Source organism: Penaeus vannamei, chromosome 17 (assembly GCF_042767895.1).
Source record: "Penaeus vannamei isolate JL-2024 chromosome 17, ASM4276789v1, whole genome shotgun sequence".
NCBI classification, from domain to species: Eukaryota; Metazoa; Arthropoda; class Malacostraca; order Decapoda; family Penaeidae; genus Penaeus; species Penaeus vannamei.
The window spans coordinates 29,238,962-29,256,461 of record NC_091565.1 but is presented as its reverse complement, the minus strand read 5'-3'; the positions used below and the strand labels follow the sequence as shown (position 1 = coordinate 29,256,461).

The following is a 17,500-nucleotide window of genomic DNA, read 5'->3' as shown; positions in this document are numbered from 1 at the left end:
CATTTGGAAAAATATTAAACTTTTCGTCCAAATCTTCGTGTATTTGAGAAAGTTGTAATTTATGTTGCTTTTTTATGAATATTGACTTTATATATAAGTAATTATTTCAGATTATTCAGTACCTAATCGTCATTCAGCAGTCTAATCGGTGCTCCTCTTCTCAAAGCCCATGATTCTAACCCCCCCCCCCTCTCTCCCCCAGGGCGTGAACCAGGACAAGCTCGGGATCTACATCAAGAGCGTGGTGCCGGGCGGAGCTGCCGACCAGGTGAGTGTTTGGCAACGTTTGTGGTGGCAGGAAGGAGCAGATGGGTCGTCGCTCATCAAAGGATGGGTGGATTGCATTGCAAAGCGACCTTGACCTGCACTTGGCGACCGTATTCTTTGATGCCAAAGAGGAGTCCGATCCAGCACGACTTTGAACATATCACTCGGTGCAAATTAGATTGGGAGCATTTGCAGGATATTGGGAGGCATCGTGCAAAGCAGTCGGTTGTATTTTATAGTCATAACTGAGTTGACTTATTTACTTTAATTTTCTTTACGGATGACCATCGCACAAACAAGAAAAGGTGACATGCACAAGTGGTAAAGTAGAGGAAGAATTCAGTCCCCACCAAGTGAGAACATGTTTGTATTATATTTTATCATAAGTTTTTCTCATGGGAGAATTGCGGTTTGATAACTACTCGAAAGACAGCTTTTGTTATCACTGTCGTCGTCGTCGCCGTCGGTGTGCTGAAAAGAGAGCAAAGGCTTTTGTCTTGAAGGAAGGGCCCTTCGCACGCGATTTGATGGATTCCTCCTGACTGCTCCTGCTCGCCGAGGGCCGCGCGCAAGGCCCCAGTAAGAGGCTGATTTTTTCGGGTTGCTGCGAAATGAGTGACTTCGGGGACCTGGGCTGGCTGTAGGTACTAGGATTTCTTGCATTTCCTTCATTTTTAGCATTTTAACTTTCTTTCCAAGATTCCGTAGTCCTTTTGCAGGATGGTGTGCCAGTGACTGGGATGCTCCAGGCTTTCTTGGGAAAGGATAGTCCGTGCTTCTATCTTCCGAGGGGGAGGGGGGGGGGCGCTGTTTTGTCCTCCAGGAAGAGTAGGTTTCGGTCGGCCGGACACGGGGAGGGGATAGGAAGGCAAAACGAAGGAGGGGGTGAGAGCTTAACAGGGAGGGAAGAAGGGAGAGCGAGAGCGAGGGGCCGGGCGCAGTACTCTCGTGGGCGCGGGGTTCAGTGCCCAGGTGTGGGCGTGGAGACAGGATAGTAGACTGGGTCACTGGACCGGGCGCCTCCTCTCAGAGATGACGTCACCCCCGTCCCTGGAGGGCGAGCTGAACCTCGGAGGAAGAAAGCACGTGAGCGCCAAGCCCCGAGGGACAGGGAGAGGGCGGCGGGCAAGAGGGAGGCGGAGGGAAAGGGAGGCAGCAGAAAGCAGGCGCGGTTGACCAACATACACACGCGAAGTAGGACCCGCTAACTGGCCAACCTGGCGCCCCGCCAACCACCTCCGCCTCCTCCTCCTTCCCCTTCTCCTCCTTTCCTCCCCATCCGCCTTCCTCCCCACACCTCGTCTTTCTCCACTTCACCCATTTCTTATTTACTTCCTTTGCCTTCTCTTTCTTCCTTTCCGCCTCCCTCCCCCTTCGCATTTTCTGCCCACGTTGCTCTGTCCTCGCCCGCCCTGCTGCTCCCGGCGCGCTGCTCTCGCTGCTCTTGCTTTTTTTTTAAATTCTCCCCTTCTGTTGCTTCGCTTGTTTCGCTTGCTTCTCTCTCATCGCGCGCGATTCCTCGCCTCGCACGGCCAAGGTGTGGCGCGCGGCTCCGCCTTCTCCACCTCACCTAACTTATAGATGTGTAATATATATGTGTGTGTGTGTGTGTGTGTGTGTGTGTGTGTGTGTGTGTGTGTGTGTGTGTGTGTGTGTGTGTGTGTGTGTGTGTGTGTGTGTGTGTGTGTGTGTGTTCCTTTGTTTCTTTCTCCACGTGTGCTGATCCTATGGCAGCGGCAGGAAGTGCGGTGTGCGTGCGTGGTGTGCGCTCTAGGGGGAAGCATGGACAGCCCACGCATACATGATGCACACGGCCACTGCGCGTGCGAGGTGGCCAGGGGAGGATGTTAGGTTGAGGGAACGGGAAGGAAAGGAGTGACATGAGCGGGGAACGAAGGTGAGGGGGTATGAGAGAGGGAGTGAGAGCGGCGGACCCGAAAGGGGTGGAGGAGGAGGGCGTCGTGAGGGCTTGGCGGCAGGACCAAGGTGGTCCTTCTGGCGGGCTCGGTTTACGGCGTGGCCAGTTTCCAACGCAGTCGAACCTCCTTTCCGTATCAGAGCAGGAAGGGCATGGCCCTCCTGCACCCGCTACAAGGCCGCGGCGCTTGGGGCGAGTGAGGAAGGCGCACGGAGGCGGCGCGGAGAGGGAATCCTGAGCTGCAGCACCGCTTCAGGAGGAGACGTTGACCTGACCAGGCCATGCGGGAGAGTTCATGGCGGGCGCCACCCTCCCTGCCCTGGCCGCCTCCCCCAGCTGCGGCCCCTCCCCCGGGATGGCTCGGTTCCGGAACGGGAGGAACGGGGAAGGGGGGAGGGGGCGGGAAGGCGGGGCGGCGTCCTGCCATGCGCCTCTCCTCCGCCGGGCTTGGAGGAGGGCGTCGGCGATCAGTTTATGAGAAAGACGACGGAACGGACGCCGCCCGGCGAGTCGGAGGGCGACCCGGACGCCCCAGCGAGCAGTCCCGCAAGCCTCGCGGAGCCGAGGGAAGCCTTAGGAATGGCCGGCGGGAGGACGCGACGCACGGACGCGGCGAGCTTGATCGCGGCGGCGGCGACGGTAATGGGCTGCGGTCGGATCTTTCCCGTTATTATGTGGTATTAACGAGGGACGCTGGCGTTATCCTTGACGTGGGAGATGGGGAGTAGGGGTGGGGGGCGTTGCTCTTCGTAGCCGCGGCAAGCAGGGCTGGCTTGGAGTGATGGGGCGTGGCCCGACTGGGCACGGGCGGAAGTACCCTGCCTTGGCCGACGCTACTTAATACCCGTTGAAATCACCCGACAGTCTGGTTTCATTTTTGTCTGTGCTTTGCTTCTCATTCACCGGTTCCTTTGTCCATGATTGAGTTCCTCACGGCAGCAACAATATGAACTTCGCATAATGAGTATGCTGCTTCAGCGGTTCCTGTGAGGGTCCCCGAAGGTGGATTCTGATCTCATCTTGACAGCATCGCCCCAACAAACACATCTTGCATGCAAAACGACTCAACAATGATAAACTAATGAACATAGATGAATAAGAATACCGTGCCTAAATTAGCCACCAACTTCACGAAATAAGTAAATAATAAGAATGAAACACAACTGTAGTTCCTTTAGGCATTCCTAATGACAATCCTTCTTGCAGGACGGAAGGCTGCAGGCCGGCGACCAGCTGCTGTCGGTGGACGGCAAGTCCCTGATCGGCATCAGCCAGGAGCGTGCGGCCGAGTACATGATGGAGACGGGGCCCGTCGTGACGCTGCAGGTGGCCAGGCAAGGGGCCATCTACCACGGCCTGGCCACTATCCTGTCGCAGCCGTCGCCGCAGGTCAACCGAGGTGAGTCGGTTAAAGGCGGAGTCACGTCAGTCACTTGGGTCTTGCACCACTCACGCTTGTTCGGGGGCGGCGACAGCATGTCTGAGAGCCGCGCGCGTGGTCAGGGCGAGCGGCGGGGGCCTGTGGGGGCGCAGGAGGACAGGGGCACGGGAGTCACCCCGGCCGTGGCTGGTTGAAGTCTCCTAAGGAAATCCTGCGCCCTCAAGGGACCCGTTGCCCGTTTGGTTTAGAATATGAGTTGTTAATTTTAGTACGTTCTAAGTAATACTAATAGCACAATGCTTAGGTGAATAGTTCAGGTTATAAAAGCAGAACAACATTTAATATAAACATTTACTAATGAGGGGGTTTTGTGCTGATAATAATAAAATAGATTTCAGTATTGTTATTACAGTGTATAAGTAAAGTTCGATATAATGCTTACTATTTTATACTAACGAGGAAGGATGAATTGGAATTTGAAATTATTTGATGGGCAGGTTACAATAAATGCCATTTACGCCTTCTTTCACGGTAATTTGAAAAAGTCCCCGCCCCATAGGGACACAGTTCAGTAACATGGTAAATTTAATACCTTTCATATTCTGCAATATGCACCGTCTCTCTAAAGACGGGAAGTTGTGCTTTCAGAGGGGGGTGATAGGCCACGTAATTGTAGATTTTTAGTTAATGACTTTTGAGTTCAGGTTTGCGATGGCGAACTGATTGCATGATTGAACAGTAAGGTTAAAGGAAGATAAAACGATTGTTGTTTTGCATGCGAGTAGAAGAATGTTTCTCTCCCGTTGAGGGTGAATAGGGTATTTTGTAGCTTGTAGGTGTGTGGAAGTTAGATTGATCAAGATACGATGAGTTATTTAGCCAGGGGTGATTACTGCATTCAGTTTCATATTGGTAATTAGACAGAGCATGAAGTTTACGTAATGCTTTTTTGTTGCTAACGGAAGACTAGATACTAACCCTTCCATGGAGTCTGTGACGCTAAGCCGGCTACTAACTTTCTAGCCTCCCAGCGGAAGATGCGGTCTCGGGCGGAGGAGGTCGGGCGCGCCGCCGCCATGACTAACAGCCAGTCCGCGCCTAACATGGGCGGCTACAACGAGCGGCTGGTAGACTGGAATCAGCCTCCCCGCCACCACCCCCTCCCTCCCACCTCCTCCCACAGCTCCCTGATGGCTAGGTCGAGCCCCAACCTGGCAGCGGCACCAGAAGGTACAGACGTGAACCACTCGGCATCCGCCCCCACTAACAAGCCAGCCTATGCTCAGTCCAAGCTCTCCCCCTTGCGTGCCTCCCTCCCCAGCCTGGGGCCCCACACCCCTCCCCTCTACCCTCCTCCCCTTATCTCAGTCATTCCCTCCGAGCGGGTCGAGGTGGGCATCGAGCACCGCACGGTGGACAACACCCGCAGCAACCCCAATCTACCCAAGTACACCTATACTCCTCCCTCAGAGGCTAGCTCCAACTCATGCAACACCTCCACCTCCTCCTCCTCTTCGGTTTCCTCGTGGCGCCGGCACCAGCGTGGGGCGGGCCATGGGGCCGGCTGCTCGGCTGTGCGACGGGGCTCCGGCCCGGCCAACTTGGCAGCCGACAGCGGCATAGACCTCAGCTGTCACACGCATGACGATGCTAAACCGTGGCGAAGTCTAGTCGATGTGTCAGTTCAGACAAATGCTGCTGGTGCAGGCGCTGAGAAGCGCCATGGCTCTTCTCAGACGCCTGTCCCGGCTGCAAGTGCCGGCCCTGCCATTCCGCCCCCGCTGGTGGCCCGCACTTCGTACCCCATCCTTCCTTCACGTCCTGCTGTAGGCCCTTCCTCTGAGGTAGCTTTGTCCAGACGGCGCCCCACTCTGCGCCAACAGATGAGCTTGGCTCCATCACTTGCTCAGTCTTCTCCCTCCCTCCTGTTGGTTCACTCCCCCCCTTCCTCCCCCCCTCCCTCACAGGAGTATACACTGCGGCAGCAGCAGCAACAAGCATCCAGTGCCGCCCCCATCGGTAACTGAGTGAGCCCCCGCGGCACAGTGAGAACCTCTTGCTTCTCTCTGTCAAGCACCCTCTCTCTGTGGCCCTGCATGACCCCCCCCCCTGCTATGCCCTCTCTGCCTCGATCACCGATCACGTCTTGCAACAGTTTAACTTTTTTGACAGACATTGATATCTACTATTCTAATTGTCATGATCCTGTTTCAAGGAACAGTTCATTATTATATTAATATATCTGTGACAAGTCTATAGTTTTAACTCCATTAAATGAATGAAAAACAGTAGCATTTATTCAGGATTAGTTTTATTGTAGATCTTTACTTGAAACCTCATTTCATATAATAACCTTTGAGGAGAGCTGTAAGCTGCATTATTTTGTATTTTTCAAAATGTGAGATTACACCTTGTATAAACAAATACTCATGACAAAATATGAGGTAGCATGAGCAGAGGGCTTCCATCCTGCATGGATCTGCATGACCTTAGCACAGTTTTACTAACTCTTTTTTAATCTCATTTTATTTCCAGATTTTGTGTGTTTCTTCCATTTTGTTTTACTCATTTGTTTTTACACTTTTGTTTTGTCTGATGAATATTTTTGACCACAGTTATTTTTGTGTGTTTTTAGCACTTCATGTTATTGTTTGTAGAGTGAACTTTTCAGTATTGATTTTTGTAGCTTATGAATTCAATATATTTTAGCACTAGGGATGTGACTAGGATAATTGTAGTCGCAAACTTATATTCATATTGTAAATATGTTTTTTTCATTCATTACACTTTGTACAACCTCTTGTATCAAGTGAGATAATAAGGATATGCAAATATAGGTATAGATTTACATACAAAAATGTGTACTGAGAGAGATTTACTCTGCTTTATGTCGTTCTGGTCATATCCTGATAAGTTTTGCATTTTGAGGCTAAAATATGGTAGTTCACTGTGACACTGAAATCTTAGATCTTTATGATAGCCAATTCTTTTTTTTTCTGTTTGCATATGATTAGTTTAGGTACATGTAGTTTTGATGTCAGCCAGTGTTAGGTTTGCCATACTTACCAGACTTCATGCTCCATAAAACCAGATTCATGTAAAACAGAGCAACATTTGCCTTGAGTGATGTCAGGATTAACTCTCCCTTCCCCACTCCCTCCCCCCCAAGGTTACCCTGGTGGTCGTCACTTGAGTGAGCGTGATCTGCCATCTAAAGTCCTCCGTGAGCACAACCAGGAACCCCCTGCACCACCCCTTCTCCATCAGGCTCCCCGTATGCAAGCATCAAAGTCTGTCCCCTCATTAAATAGTGAGTTTATTTATTTTCATTGTTTGTGTACAAGGATTTAATTTGTTTGTATTGTGATATAGCTGTGTGAAATTTCATCTCCAAATTTTTGTTGCTTTTTGAACATTGGAATTCTCTTCACAGGTGAAGCTGGTAGTAGTGTTGGGGGAAAACCAGCATCACTGGAGGTCTTCAACCCTTCATACTCTCGCACCTCCTCAAACACCTCTTTGTCACAGCCTCAGAACCCACACTTTGCTCACCATCCCCACCAACATCCACAACAACAACCACAACACCAGCAGCAGCAGCACCAGCAACCACCTATTCGCTCAAGGTTAGTTGTTTTTATTGTGAATATCTTTTTTTTTTCTTTTTTTCTTTTATTTTATTTGTAAAGTTTGTCAAGTAACAGCTAAACTCTGTAGGCACTGCAGTAAGCTAATTGATCCAACCCCGGCAGGTCAACTCAAAATCTCAGTGATGGAAGTTATCCAGGCCTTGTGGGTAGGCACCCTAGCAACCCAAGCCTTGTGGTGGAGGAAGAGCGCTACTATCAGAATGTGAACTTCCATCAGGGTCCTCAGGATCCTCGCATGGGCTCGACACGTACTCGTCCCAGCCAACCACTGCCCATGGGGTCCCCTGCTTCCCAGGGCCCTCCTGAACAGTTGCGCCAGGACCACCCTCGGCATGAGCCCCGTAGCGAGCGACCTGCTTCAGCCTTCATGCAGCGTGAAGACATGGTGCCACAGAGGACAGAAATGACCAGACCTGCTTCACAGCGTGACATTCGTGCTGATGCTAAGATGATGGAGATGACAGAAGAAGTGCGTCGGAGAGAGGAGCGTATGCGCCTCAATGGTCACCCACCTGCATCCCAGCAACAGCGGCCAGGCCCACAGCAGGTTCATCGTGTGCCAAATGCCTACTCCCCAGGAACTCCCTTTTCCCCAGAGGGCTTTAATGGGCCTCAGGGTTTCCCAGGCCAGCACCCAGGCTATCACCCAGCCACATCCCAGCCCATCAGCCCTCAAGGGACCATGGCAGGACTCCAGCAGCAGCCCCAGCATGCTCATCCCCAGTATGCAGGTCACCCACAAGGCTTCCCAGGTGGCAAGTTTCCCCCACCAACTGCTCCCAAGCCAAAATCACAAGTACCTCAGGGGCCTCTCTCTCCTGACGCTCCAGAAAAACCCATGCGGCAGTATGGGTATGAGGGTATCAATACAGATGCTCCCCCCAGGCCTCCACCACCAGAGGATGGATACCGTGACTCTCCTCCCCCTCCACCCCCTCCAACCTCCACACACCCTCTCTTGCAGACCAGTCGCCCAGCCTCCAATGTTGGCTACAACATGAACTCTGGACAAGGAAACAAATCTGTGTTCAACAAGACCAGCCCATGGGACAGGGAAGAGAAAGAAAGAGTAAGTTGATCAGTTCTTTTCTGAACTTTCTAGAGAGGATGAGCTTGATTAAAAAGTGGCTGTACATTCTAATTATGGAAGTGTAACAAATATTTGAATTATCTTGTATTGCATTTGGCTTCAGAATAATAACTGAAGGTATTTTTTTTTACCTTGTCATGTGTTTGACATGATGAGGTGTCTGCTAACTTTATTTTAAAAATGCTGTAGCTGAATTGCCTATTAATTATTTTTTCCTTCCAGAATGATCGCCGGCGCCGTGAGGCTGTGCGACACTGGCGAGATGAACAGATCTCCTCTCTGGAGGGAATAGAAAATCGTACATCTCAACAGGAGGAAAGACTACGCACCTTGAGGCTTGAAAAGGAGTTCCAGCGCCGTGCAGAAGAAATGAATAATGATGATGATGAGGATGAGGATGAGGACGAGGACGTGGAGGATCGAGAGAATCACAGAGAAAATGAAGATGATGTAAAATATAATCAAGAGAATAATGCAACAAGGGAATACAATAAGCTTACAGGAAATGCACCTCTCATCACCAGTGGCCAAGAGCCACGCATGAATGGGGGAGGACCTGTGGATGAGGAAAGAGCAAGAAAGGTGGACGAGATCCGACGGAAACAGCAGGAGCTTGAAGCCGCCAGTGAGGTGGAAGAGCGACTCTTGCGTGAAGCCCAGAGGCGACAGCAGGAGGAACAACTGAGACGCTTCCAATTGCAACAAGAGCAGCCACAACGGCAACAGCAACAACAGCAGCAGCAACAGCAACAGCAACAACAGCATTCACATTACCAGCATCAACATCATGCCACTCAAAGACTGGACACTCTGGTTGGATCTCCATTCCAGACCCAGTATAGTAATGGTCCTGTCAATGGTTCACGAAATCTGGGTGGCTACCCTGAACACAATCAGAGTACTGACAGCAGTCATGGCATGGACACACTAGTACCAGGAGCTCAACACAGTCCGGTGCCTCCTGAGCGAGGGTCATCTTATAGCATAATGCAGCAGCAGTCACAACACTCTTCAAACAATAATCGACACAAGGGTCCTGATGGTCCTCCCACTACAATAAAGCGTGTCCAGTTTTCTGAGACAACCACCATGGACACCCACATCACTTATGATAACAATGCAAACCAGGAGAAGACTCCAAGGCAGGATCCTGATGTAAGTATCTATCACTGTATTGTGTATTTGGGTAGATTAGATATGAATGGTTTTATGTTGTATGCTTTATAAAGTACCTTGAAGTAAAATTATGCTCTTCTCTGTTTTCAAGCACATCAGATCATATAAACAGAAGGCAAGTATCTTTTAGATGTAGATATTGCTTCCGTAAATGCACTCATTTCTGCCTGTTAGAACTTTGCTCTCTAGGTGTTACAGCAGCATTTTGAATCTATCTTTAATTGCTGTAACTTCTTGTGCAGTTTTTAATAAATTTTGTTTTTTACAGAATTTTATCAATGAAGCAGAGACTCTTCTTAACTCCTCTCCAAACCGCACTGGTGGAACACCAGGTGTCATTGGTGCTCAGGAAGTGTACAGGTAAGAGTGGCTAAAAATTACTTTTTCTTGCATCAGTTTTAATGAATTGAGAATAATGTTGGATTTTGTTTGTACATATTATCATTTACCTATATACTAAACCAATTGAGAAGCACCAATTTGTTATTGATACCATGTGAAGAGGCTCAGGATTTTATTTTTTTCATTTAAAGTGATTTGATGCATAGCAAAATTAATACTTTTGAGTGTAATAACTAAAAATAATAACCTTTAATTTTCACCAGGGATCCGCGTTGGCGCCGCCTGCAAGAAAAGCAAGCGCAGCAAGCAGCAGCCAAGACCCCTGGCCCTGAGAAACTCTCTTTCAAGGAGAAGATGAAAATGTTTGCTATGGAAACTGGTGAGGCTGAAACACCCAAAGACAAAGTTAAAATCAGCCGTGCTCAGAGAGACATTGAACACTGAGAAAAAGAAACACATTAATGGCTGTTACTTGATGTACCAGTGAGAGACAGTCTAAGGTCACAGTGGTTCTCAGTTTACATAAAACAAACGTTCTGCAGGAGATGCTTATGAACGTGTGATTTGACAAAGGAAGGTCTGACTTCGTTTCGTAAATGCTGAAATATTCAGTAAACCGAGACCAGTTGTTATATATATATATTTTATATTTCTTTTACTCTATTTTATGTATAGCTGACCATTTGATGCAAGTCAAAAGTTAGTATGTTGTTATTTTAGATTGCTGCAAACATTTTATTTCAAATGAGCTAAAGGACATAATGTATATTATTGGCAGCTTGTTGGGGAGGATAAGACCTTTTGTGTTCCTGTAATATAGTAGCTAGCATTTCATACCCACATATCAGCACGAGTACAAAGTGTACAGAAGTGGAGCATCTCCCTCCAGCAACTGTCAGGGTAGCTGGTCACCTGCTTGAGGTGTTACCAGCACCCAGGGAACTTCATCAGTCATCTCCCCGCCTCATGTGGACCAAACGGAGGACCCACATAGTTTACCTATATACTAAACCAAGCCTTTATAGGAATGCATTGTTGTTGACCTGCCTTATAGATTGGCCAAGATTCATTTACTGTCATATCATTGGACATAGCTTTGTAGGTTAATTGTCCCTACAAGGTATTGGCTATATCCCTCTGTACATATGTAAAGTTTGAGGATATGGTAGGTAGGCACCTCTGCATACTCAACCAAAACCTGCACGTTTGCTTCAGTATTGTGGTTAAAAATGAGTTTTGGTAATACATTTCTTTGGGTTCTCTTCCATATGTTCCACATAAGAAAACAATGTCATTAATACCCTAAGTGGGAATCTTGCAAAGGAATCTTGTCACAATTACTAGATAGAGTTGGTCATACCTTCACACTTAGTAAATGTCTGTCATATTGGATGAAGAATAATTATATAATGTACATTTATCAATTATTTTATGATTACTATGGAACAAAGTGTGGTAGGCTGGGGTATGTGGATAGAAGATTAGTTGTGTCTGTGATAAAGGGTGACCCCAGCCTCGCCTCACTCATTTTACACAATACAATAAACACAGATATTTGTATTTCATTGACCTTGTTATTGATACTGTGAAGATTTTTTTTTAAATGTCTATTCCTTTTTGCTTTACTTCAAATCAAAGGACATGGCCTTTGTGTGGTTTATGATTGAACTTGAGTTTGAGCAGAATGCAAATGATAAATCTTTTTTATTTTTTAGTATGCAAGCATTTCTGCATTGTCTGTAGGAATTTGTGATTATAGTTATCCCATAAGAACTTTGCCATTAAAGAATCTTGCAATAAATTAGACAATAATTTTGAGGCAACAGAGATCAAACAAATACAATGTTTAAGCTTGATATCTTCATTTGTAAAGTTGTGTGCTCATCATCTACCTTTGTTAAATGTGAAAGGTTTAATTTTTTCAGTTAACTGTACTTCTTTCACATTTTCAAACTATTTGTTCATATTTTCAAAATATCTTGGACATTCTGCACAAGTGATACAAAAGCACTTAAAGACTATACAAACCTTGTCTCTCTCATTTGCCAGTCTTTGCCCAAGGGAATGGGTGAAGCTATGCTATTACAAACTACCATCAAACTATGCAGCTGGTCAATACTGTTACTATGTCTAGCACACTAATATTTCTTGAGATATGCTAGATTTTTCAAAAGCAATTTGTTTTACAAGCTACAACATAAATACAGGAAGAGGTGCAAGGGCATTCCACCAGCCAGAAAATTATGATGAACATGCTATGGACACAAGTACATGGTGCCTTTGGTTCCTACGAGGTAGAAAAAAATAAGCAGAGAGAATAACAATAAATAAATGAATGGCAGATGGAGAAGAGGAAAAATGTGAGGGAAAGAGGAAGATGTAATGAATTATTCAATTAATGAATGAATCACTTGAAAAAAGGCAGAGTTAATTGGTGCAGGAGAGACAAGGAAAGATTGAATGAGTTACAAGGCAGAATAACCAAAAGAAAAGTTAATGACTTTATGAAAAATATTGCTGGAATAAATCTATTAGAGAGAATTAGTGTCAGAAAAAGAAAGATAGTGAATGAATGAAACAATGGTCAAGCTTTAGTTCGATGTTATGAAAATAGAGAGGAAGAGAGGGAGGAAGAAGAAAGACAAATAAAAAATAAATACATGAATATATAAATATATGAAAAAAAGAAAGGAAAAGAGGGAAGTGGGGAGTAATGTGTACTGCCATCTTCAAAGAGCTCAGTCATTCATCTTTTACATGAGTGATGCATCAAAAAAATTCTAAATATCTTCTGTGGCCTGCTAAGTCCAGGTGTTTTCCATGTGGCCATACTGGTTTTAATGTCTGTCCAACTCATTTTCAGTTTTGTCTAGCTCTGCTGTTCTCTTTGAATCTTGTATTCAAGAAAAAATAGAGAAATATATATATGAAAGAGGTGTAAGAGATGAATAGAGATAGGAGAGAAGTATGACAAAATTTTGTCTAGTCTGCTGTTCTCCTTGCACCTTGTATTCAAGAAAAAATAGAATCATCTTGTACTGAAGAACAAAGATTATGCAACACAGAACCTTTTCACCAATGCCCTCTAATTTTTTAGTTTTCATATTTGGTTGCAGGCATCAATTAGTGTGAGGAGTGATATAGAGAGTTTGCTCAGATTACAAAATCAAATAGCTAGGATAATGAGTTTAGTAAAGAAGTACAAGGTTCAGTCACAAAAACAGATGGAATGAAAGGTTTTTCTGTCAAATTGAATATGTTTGACAAAAAAATAATTATTCAGATTTGTTAAGTACTTATTACAGTCAAACTTTAACAAGAGAAAGAAAAAAAATATATAAAAATTATATGTTGATATCGAAGCCACTTCTAGTTAATTTACTGGAATGCAAAACTGATATTTCATTGTCATTTTCTTTCCTTTTTTTCTTTAAGAAAATAATTTACACTAAATAAAGAAACAGCATCACAAGCAAAATAAGATTACTTGCAGGAAGGAAGTGAGAAAGAGAATTCCTTTCCATGTATAGTTTATTTTGGAATGGCAAAGTGATATTAGAACAGAGGCTGAATCGAGGCAGGTGAAGTTGTGTCTTAGAAAAACCCTCTGAACTCTGAAGCCTGACACCAGCATTCCATTTCAAAAGTATCTCAAAATCTCTGCCACACCTGCCTGGGAACAGGTCATAGGAAGTAGCCTGTGAAGTGAGGCTTTGTGTTTTGTTCCCATGATATTAACTTTTGAAGTACATTTTACATTCCCTTTACATAAATGCACTTTCATTTGATGAATGCTAGAACTATGGAAACATTAAAACAAAATATAATATATAGAATATAATTCATATCTGCAGGCAATATGAGAGTATACATTTTTTTTACTTATAGTACTATTATGTATAAAGAATATTTTTATGATATACTTACACAAGGCTATGGTACACAAAGTCTTAGAATGCTAATTGTCACTTATCCAAAAATATACTTGAGGGCCAAAACATGAACTAAGGTGAACAAAACATCAACATAGTGCAAAGCTAACCCTACCTAACAAGAGTTCAGACAATCATCTCACTCAACTGTCATATCATCCAAGTTATGTACCTTTATAACAACATCAACAACAACCTGGTTTAATCATTTTTTAAATTATATATCTTCTTTTGCCTTATTAGACACCATCATGGCCCCTGCCATCGCTCTAGTGTTGCACAACTCCCTCTAACCTTGCAGAGCCCGAGTGAGATATCAGTCCAACCCACATGTGGAACAATACAGATAACAAGATTGATTGATGGTTGCACTGAGACTAATTCCATCCCAAGCTCGTGTGTAGATCCTAACCACCATGATTACCCTAACTGTTTATGTTGCCAGCAAAGCAAATCGACTTCCAAAGTCCTTGTTGGTATCACAGCATAAATGCCCAGTTTTTCAGGAAAAAGAATGACAACCATAATAATCTACAGCATCACTGTAAATTGTGAAAACAGAGAATCAAAAAAATAAATGAAAAGAAAAGCAACCTGCCTCCTGCTACATTATCATTCCTACACCTTACTCTCTTCAGCTGACAAAATCTAGCTTTGCACTGTTCCCTGCTCCCTTACAACACAACTGATACTTGGGATGGAATGAGTCTCACTGACCTTCCAGTCACCATGAGAGAGTACATTTGATTAATCAAATTTATAAAAAATCTCTCTATAAGGACAACTCTAATTACCCAAAACTTATCCCTATCTATTAATCTCCGGCCAAAAAAAATTATAATAATGCTAAAAAAAGAAAAAGGAAAAGAAAAATATATATATACTTTTAAAAACCCCATGTATGCAGCTCATAATATAAATCCTAAATACATCTTTGGAAGTTTACCATAAAATTGTGCAATAGTTGTAACATTCAAACACACTATGTATGAAGGAATACAAAGAAGCAAGCTACCAGTACCAGTTACAAGAGCAATACATTTAGTATCATATACTTTGATTCATATAAAATAATTTCTTCTTAATTTATGATTTACTGAATAATTTTGATATTTATATATATATATACACATAGATATATATATAAATATACATATATATAAGGATACCAACTTACAAAATATGGTTTGGACACTATTCTTCCCTTTTAACATAGCTCCCAGCAGAGAAGGAAGCAAGAAAGGTCACACTCTAACCCCTCTGACTTGGGACGACATCACAGTCTCACCAACCATTAAGATCTGCCTGCATACATCAATTATAGCATCAACTAGGTTAAGAAAGTGTATTTGTCTTGAGGAATAGTAAACTTCTGGTCGGGTTTAGACAAAGCTGGCTGGTGACATTACAAATCCAATCAGTGATTTCTCAACTCTAGGCAAACAAATACACTGAGTTATCTGTCATACTGGATATTGTGAAACAAGTGTCATATGACAACTATCAACAACTGGAGATTTGTAGCTGACACTTCTACATTTGTCAAAGAATCTAAAATAATTTTGGGATTTATGCAGTGTCACAAAGGGATATGATTTGATTGGCATTTTCACTATGAACGGCAGCAAAACAACTTGCACCTTATAATGAAGTGACAGAGGTGTGCCCTGCTTCCCTTTCCACACAACAACCAAGACCAGGAGCCTGATTTGTCAATATGATTGATCTAGTGATGAAAATTCACAGAAAGTCAATATCCTAGCAAAAGAAAAAAATTGGAACAGAACACAAATTGAGTTTTGAAAATAAATCAAAGAATGTTCTACATCAACCTTTTTCTCTTTAGTCGTAGTTCTAACTGATGTTTGCAGTCCGACGGAATCTTGTAATATAAAAAAGCTCTGTAGACAGTGTCCAAGCTTCCTTTTTTTTTGTTTGTTTTTTTTTTGTTTTTTTTTGTTTTTTGTCTTTTTTTTTTCTTTTCTTTTCTTCTCCTTCCATCAACGGAAAATAATGCCCTGGAGCTAAATACTGTTGACAAAGAAGTATCCACCACTTATTGCACCGACAGGAATAAAGCACAAGGAAAATACTGTGATATCTAACATGGGTTTTAAAGAATCAGCATTATCGCTGCACCAGATGCGACCTGTGCTCAGAACTGCTAGATCACAGGGACAGCACAGCAACCACTATTGAGCACCAAAGTGTTTGCAACGATGGGCGTCTGGAGGCAGTGGAAAGCAGAACAGTCAACTGAGTCCAGCTGCCTTGCTCACAAGGGATTATGGTTCTTGTCCTAAGTACGTATGGAGTGAAAAAGAATACAATTAATGGCAGCTGGGTTTGGTCCATTATGACAGAGTGTGGCTAACTTAAACTACAAAAATGAATATCTAACTGTGGATCTTTTAGTTCACGGAATGTGTGGTGGTTCACTTGGGACAACTGCACAGAAATTATAAATTTAACTATGTTAATAATAATAATAATCATAAAAATAACAATAAAAAATCCAACAAATGAAATCTGAGACTATGATATAAACCTAATTCTCACAACATCATAAACAACACATTAGGCAGCACATAATATTAAGCAAAGGTTTTGTGCTCAAAATACATTTTGGGAAGCAGGGATTTTTTTCTTACCTAATAATTATTTAATTCTTTTTTTTCCTTTTTCTTGCACAAAGTAAGTCAGCACCTTATTTAAGTCTTCAATGAGAGTAGAAGGGTACATCCTGTTGTGAAGATAACCATACCGCACCCACAAGAATATAGGGAATCATGACAATCTCTCACTACATACCAGTTTTGTAGGTTTACGACAATACACTTCATAATACTATGACTATGCTAGTATTTTGGATCTTTCCTACAGAGTAATCTTTTATCTTTTTGTATGTGAAAGAAAGCATTTTGTATAAAAAGCCTAAACCTCTAATATCAAACAATAAATCTGCAAGACATCTGTCTAGTACCAGATTTTTAATGTACCTTTAGACTCTCATTTGATTATAAAAATTCACTATTAATGAAAAAAGGAATAATCAGACCCTGCTTGTATGAAGCCTACAGGCTAAATTTTACCATAATATACTTTGGCCGCACATCAAGTGTGCAGCAACATCTGCACCGTTACCCTCTCTGAACACGATATGGAAAGAAGTCGAGGTTTTCTGTGTTTTGTGGTCTCTGACAGTCCTTCTGCAGCAGCTGCATAACACCTGCTTACTTCACATATGGGTGTTGCTCATTTACTGCAGATCCATCCAGCTACATTTCTTCCACAATCCTTTTTTTAAACCTGAAGATACAAGTTGTCTCTGGGTTACCGCTCTGCATTGGGGGCCACAAAGTGGTGCAAGCCAATGGCAGCAATGGCACAGAAGATGGAGAAGACAAGAAGGATGGCAAATGCCTTGTTTTGGTCACTCAGCCTGTGCCAGTGTAGTCCCGTTTCCTGCAAAAAGTAAATTACATGAACTGCTGTTTTAGAAAAAAATGAGAGTAAACTGTAAATAATGAAAATGCTAAAACCAGTTTACTGATGTACATACTACGCGCACACTTCATATGACAAAGAAGAAAAAAAGAGGAGAGAGAGAGAGAGAGAGAGAGAGAGAGAGAGAGAGAGAGAGAGAGAGAGAGAGAGAGAGAGAGAGAGAGAGAGAGAGAGAGAGAGAGAGAGAGAGAGAGAGAGAGAGAGAGAGAGGAGAGAGAACTTTTCCAAATAGCTAAA

The 17,500-nt window shown here is 43.8% G+C and overlaps 2 protein-coding genes across 7 annotated transcripts in view; one reads left to right on the top strand and one right to left on the bottom strand.

Annotated features, from left to right (window-relative positions):
- Positions 1-11,376, top strand: part of cno (adherens junction formation factor afadin) — a gene marked incomplete in the record, with an annotated part of 242,122 nt that extends 230,746 nt beyond the window's left edge. Inside the window, 9 exon segments of the mRNA XM_070132167.1 lie at positions 203-268; positions 3,392-3,584; positions 4,590-4,796; positions 6,736-6,876; positions 7,000-7,192; positions 7,319-8,285; positions 8,529-9,461; positions 9,751-9,842; positions 10,088-11,376. Coding sequence (XP_069988268.1) covers positions 203-268; positions 3,392-3,584; positions 4,590-4,796; positions 6,736-6,876; positions 7,000-7,192; positions 7,319-8,285; positions 8,529-9,461; positions 9,751-9,842; positions 10,088-10,268 — 2,973 coding nt within the window.
- A 2,272-nt stretch (positions 11,377-13,648) lies between these two features.
- LOC113800513 (fibronectin type-III domain-containing protein 3a) overlaps positions 13,649-17,500 on the bottom strand; it is a 25,959-nt gene continuing 22,107 nt past the window's right edge. For all 6 annotated transcript variants that reach the window (XM_027351288.2, XM_070132168.1, XM_070132172.1 and 3 more), the window contains one exon: positions 13,649-17,221. In XM_027351288.2, the coding sequence (XP_027207089.2) occupies positions 17,090-17,221 (132 nt within the window). In that variant the 3' untranslated portion in view covers positions 13,649-17,089. The remainder of the gene's footprint in view (positions 17,222-17,500) is intronic.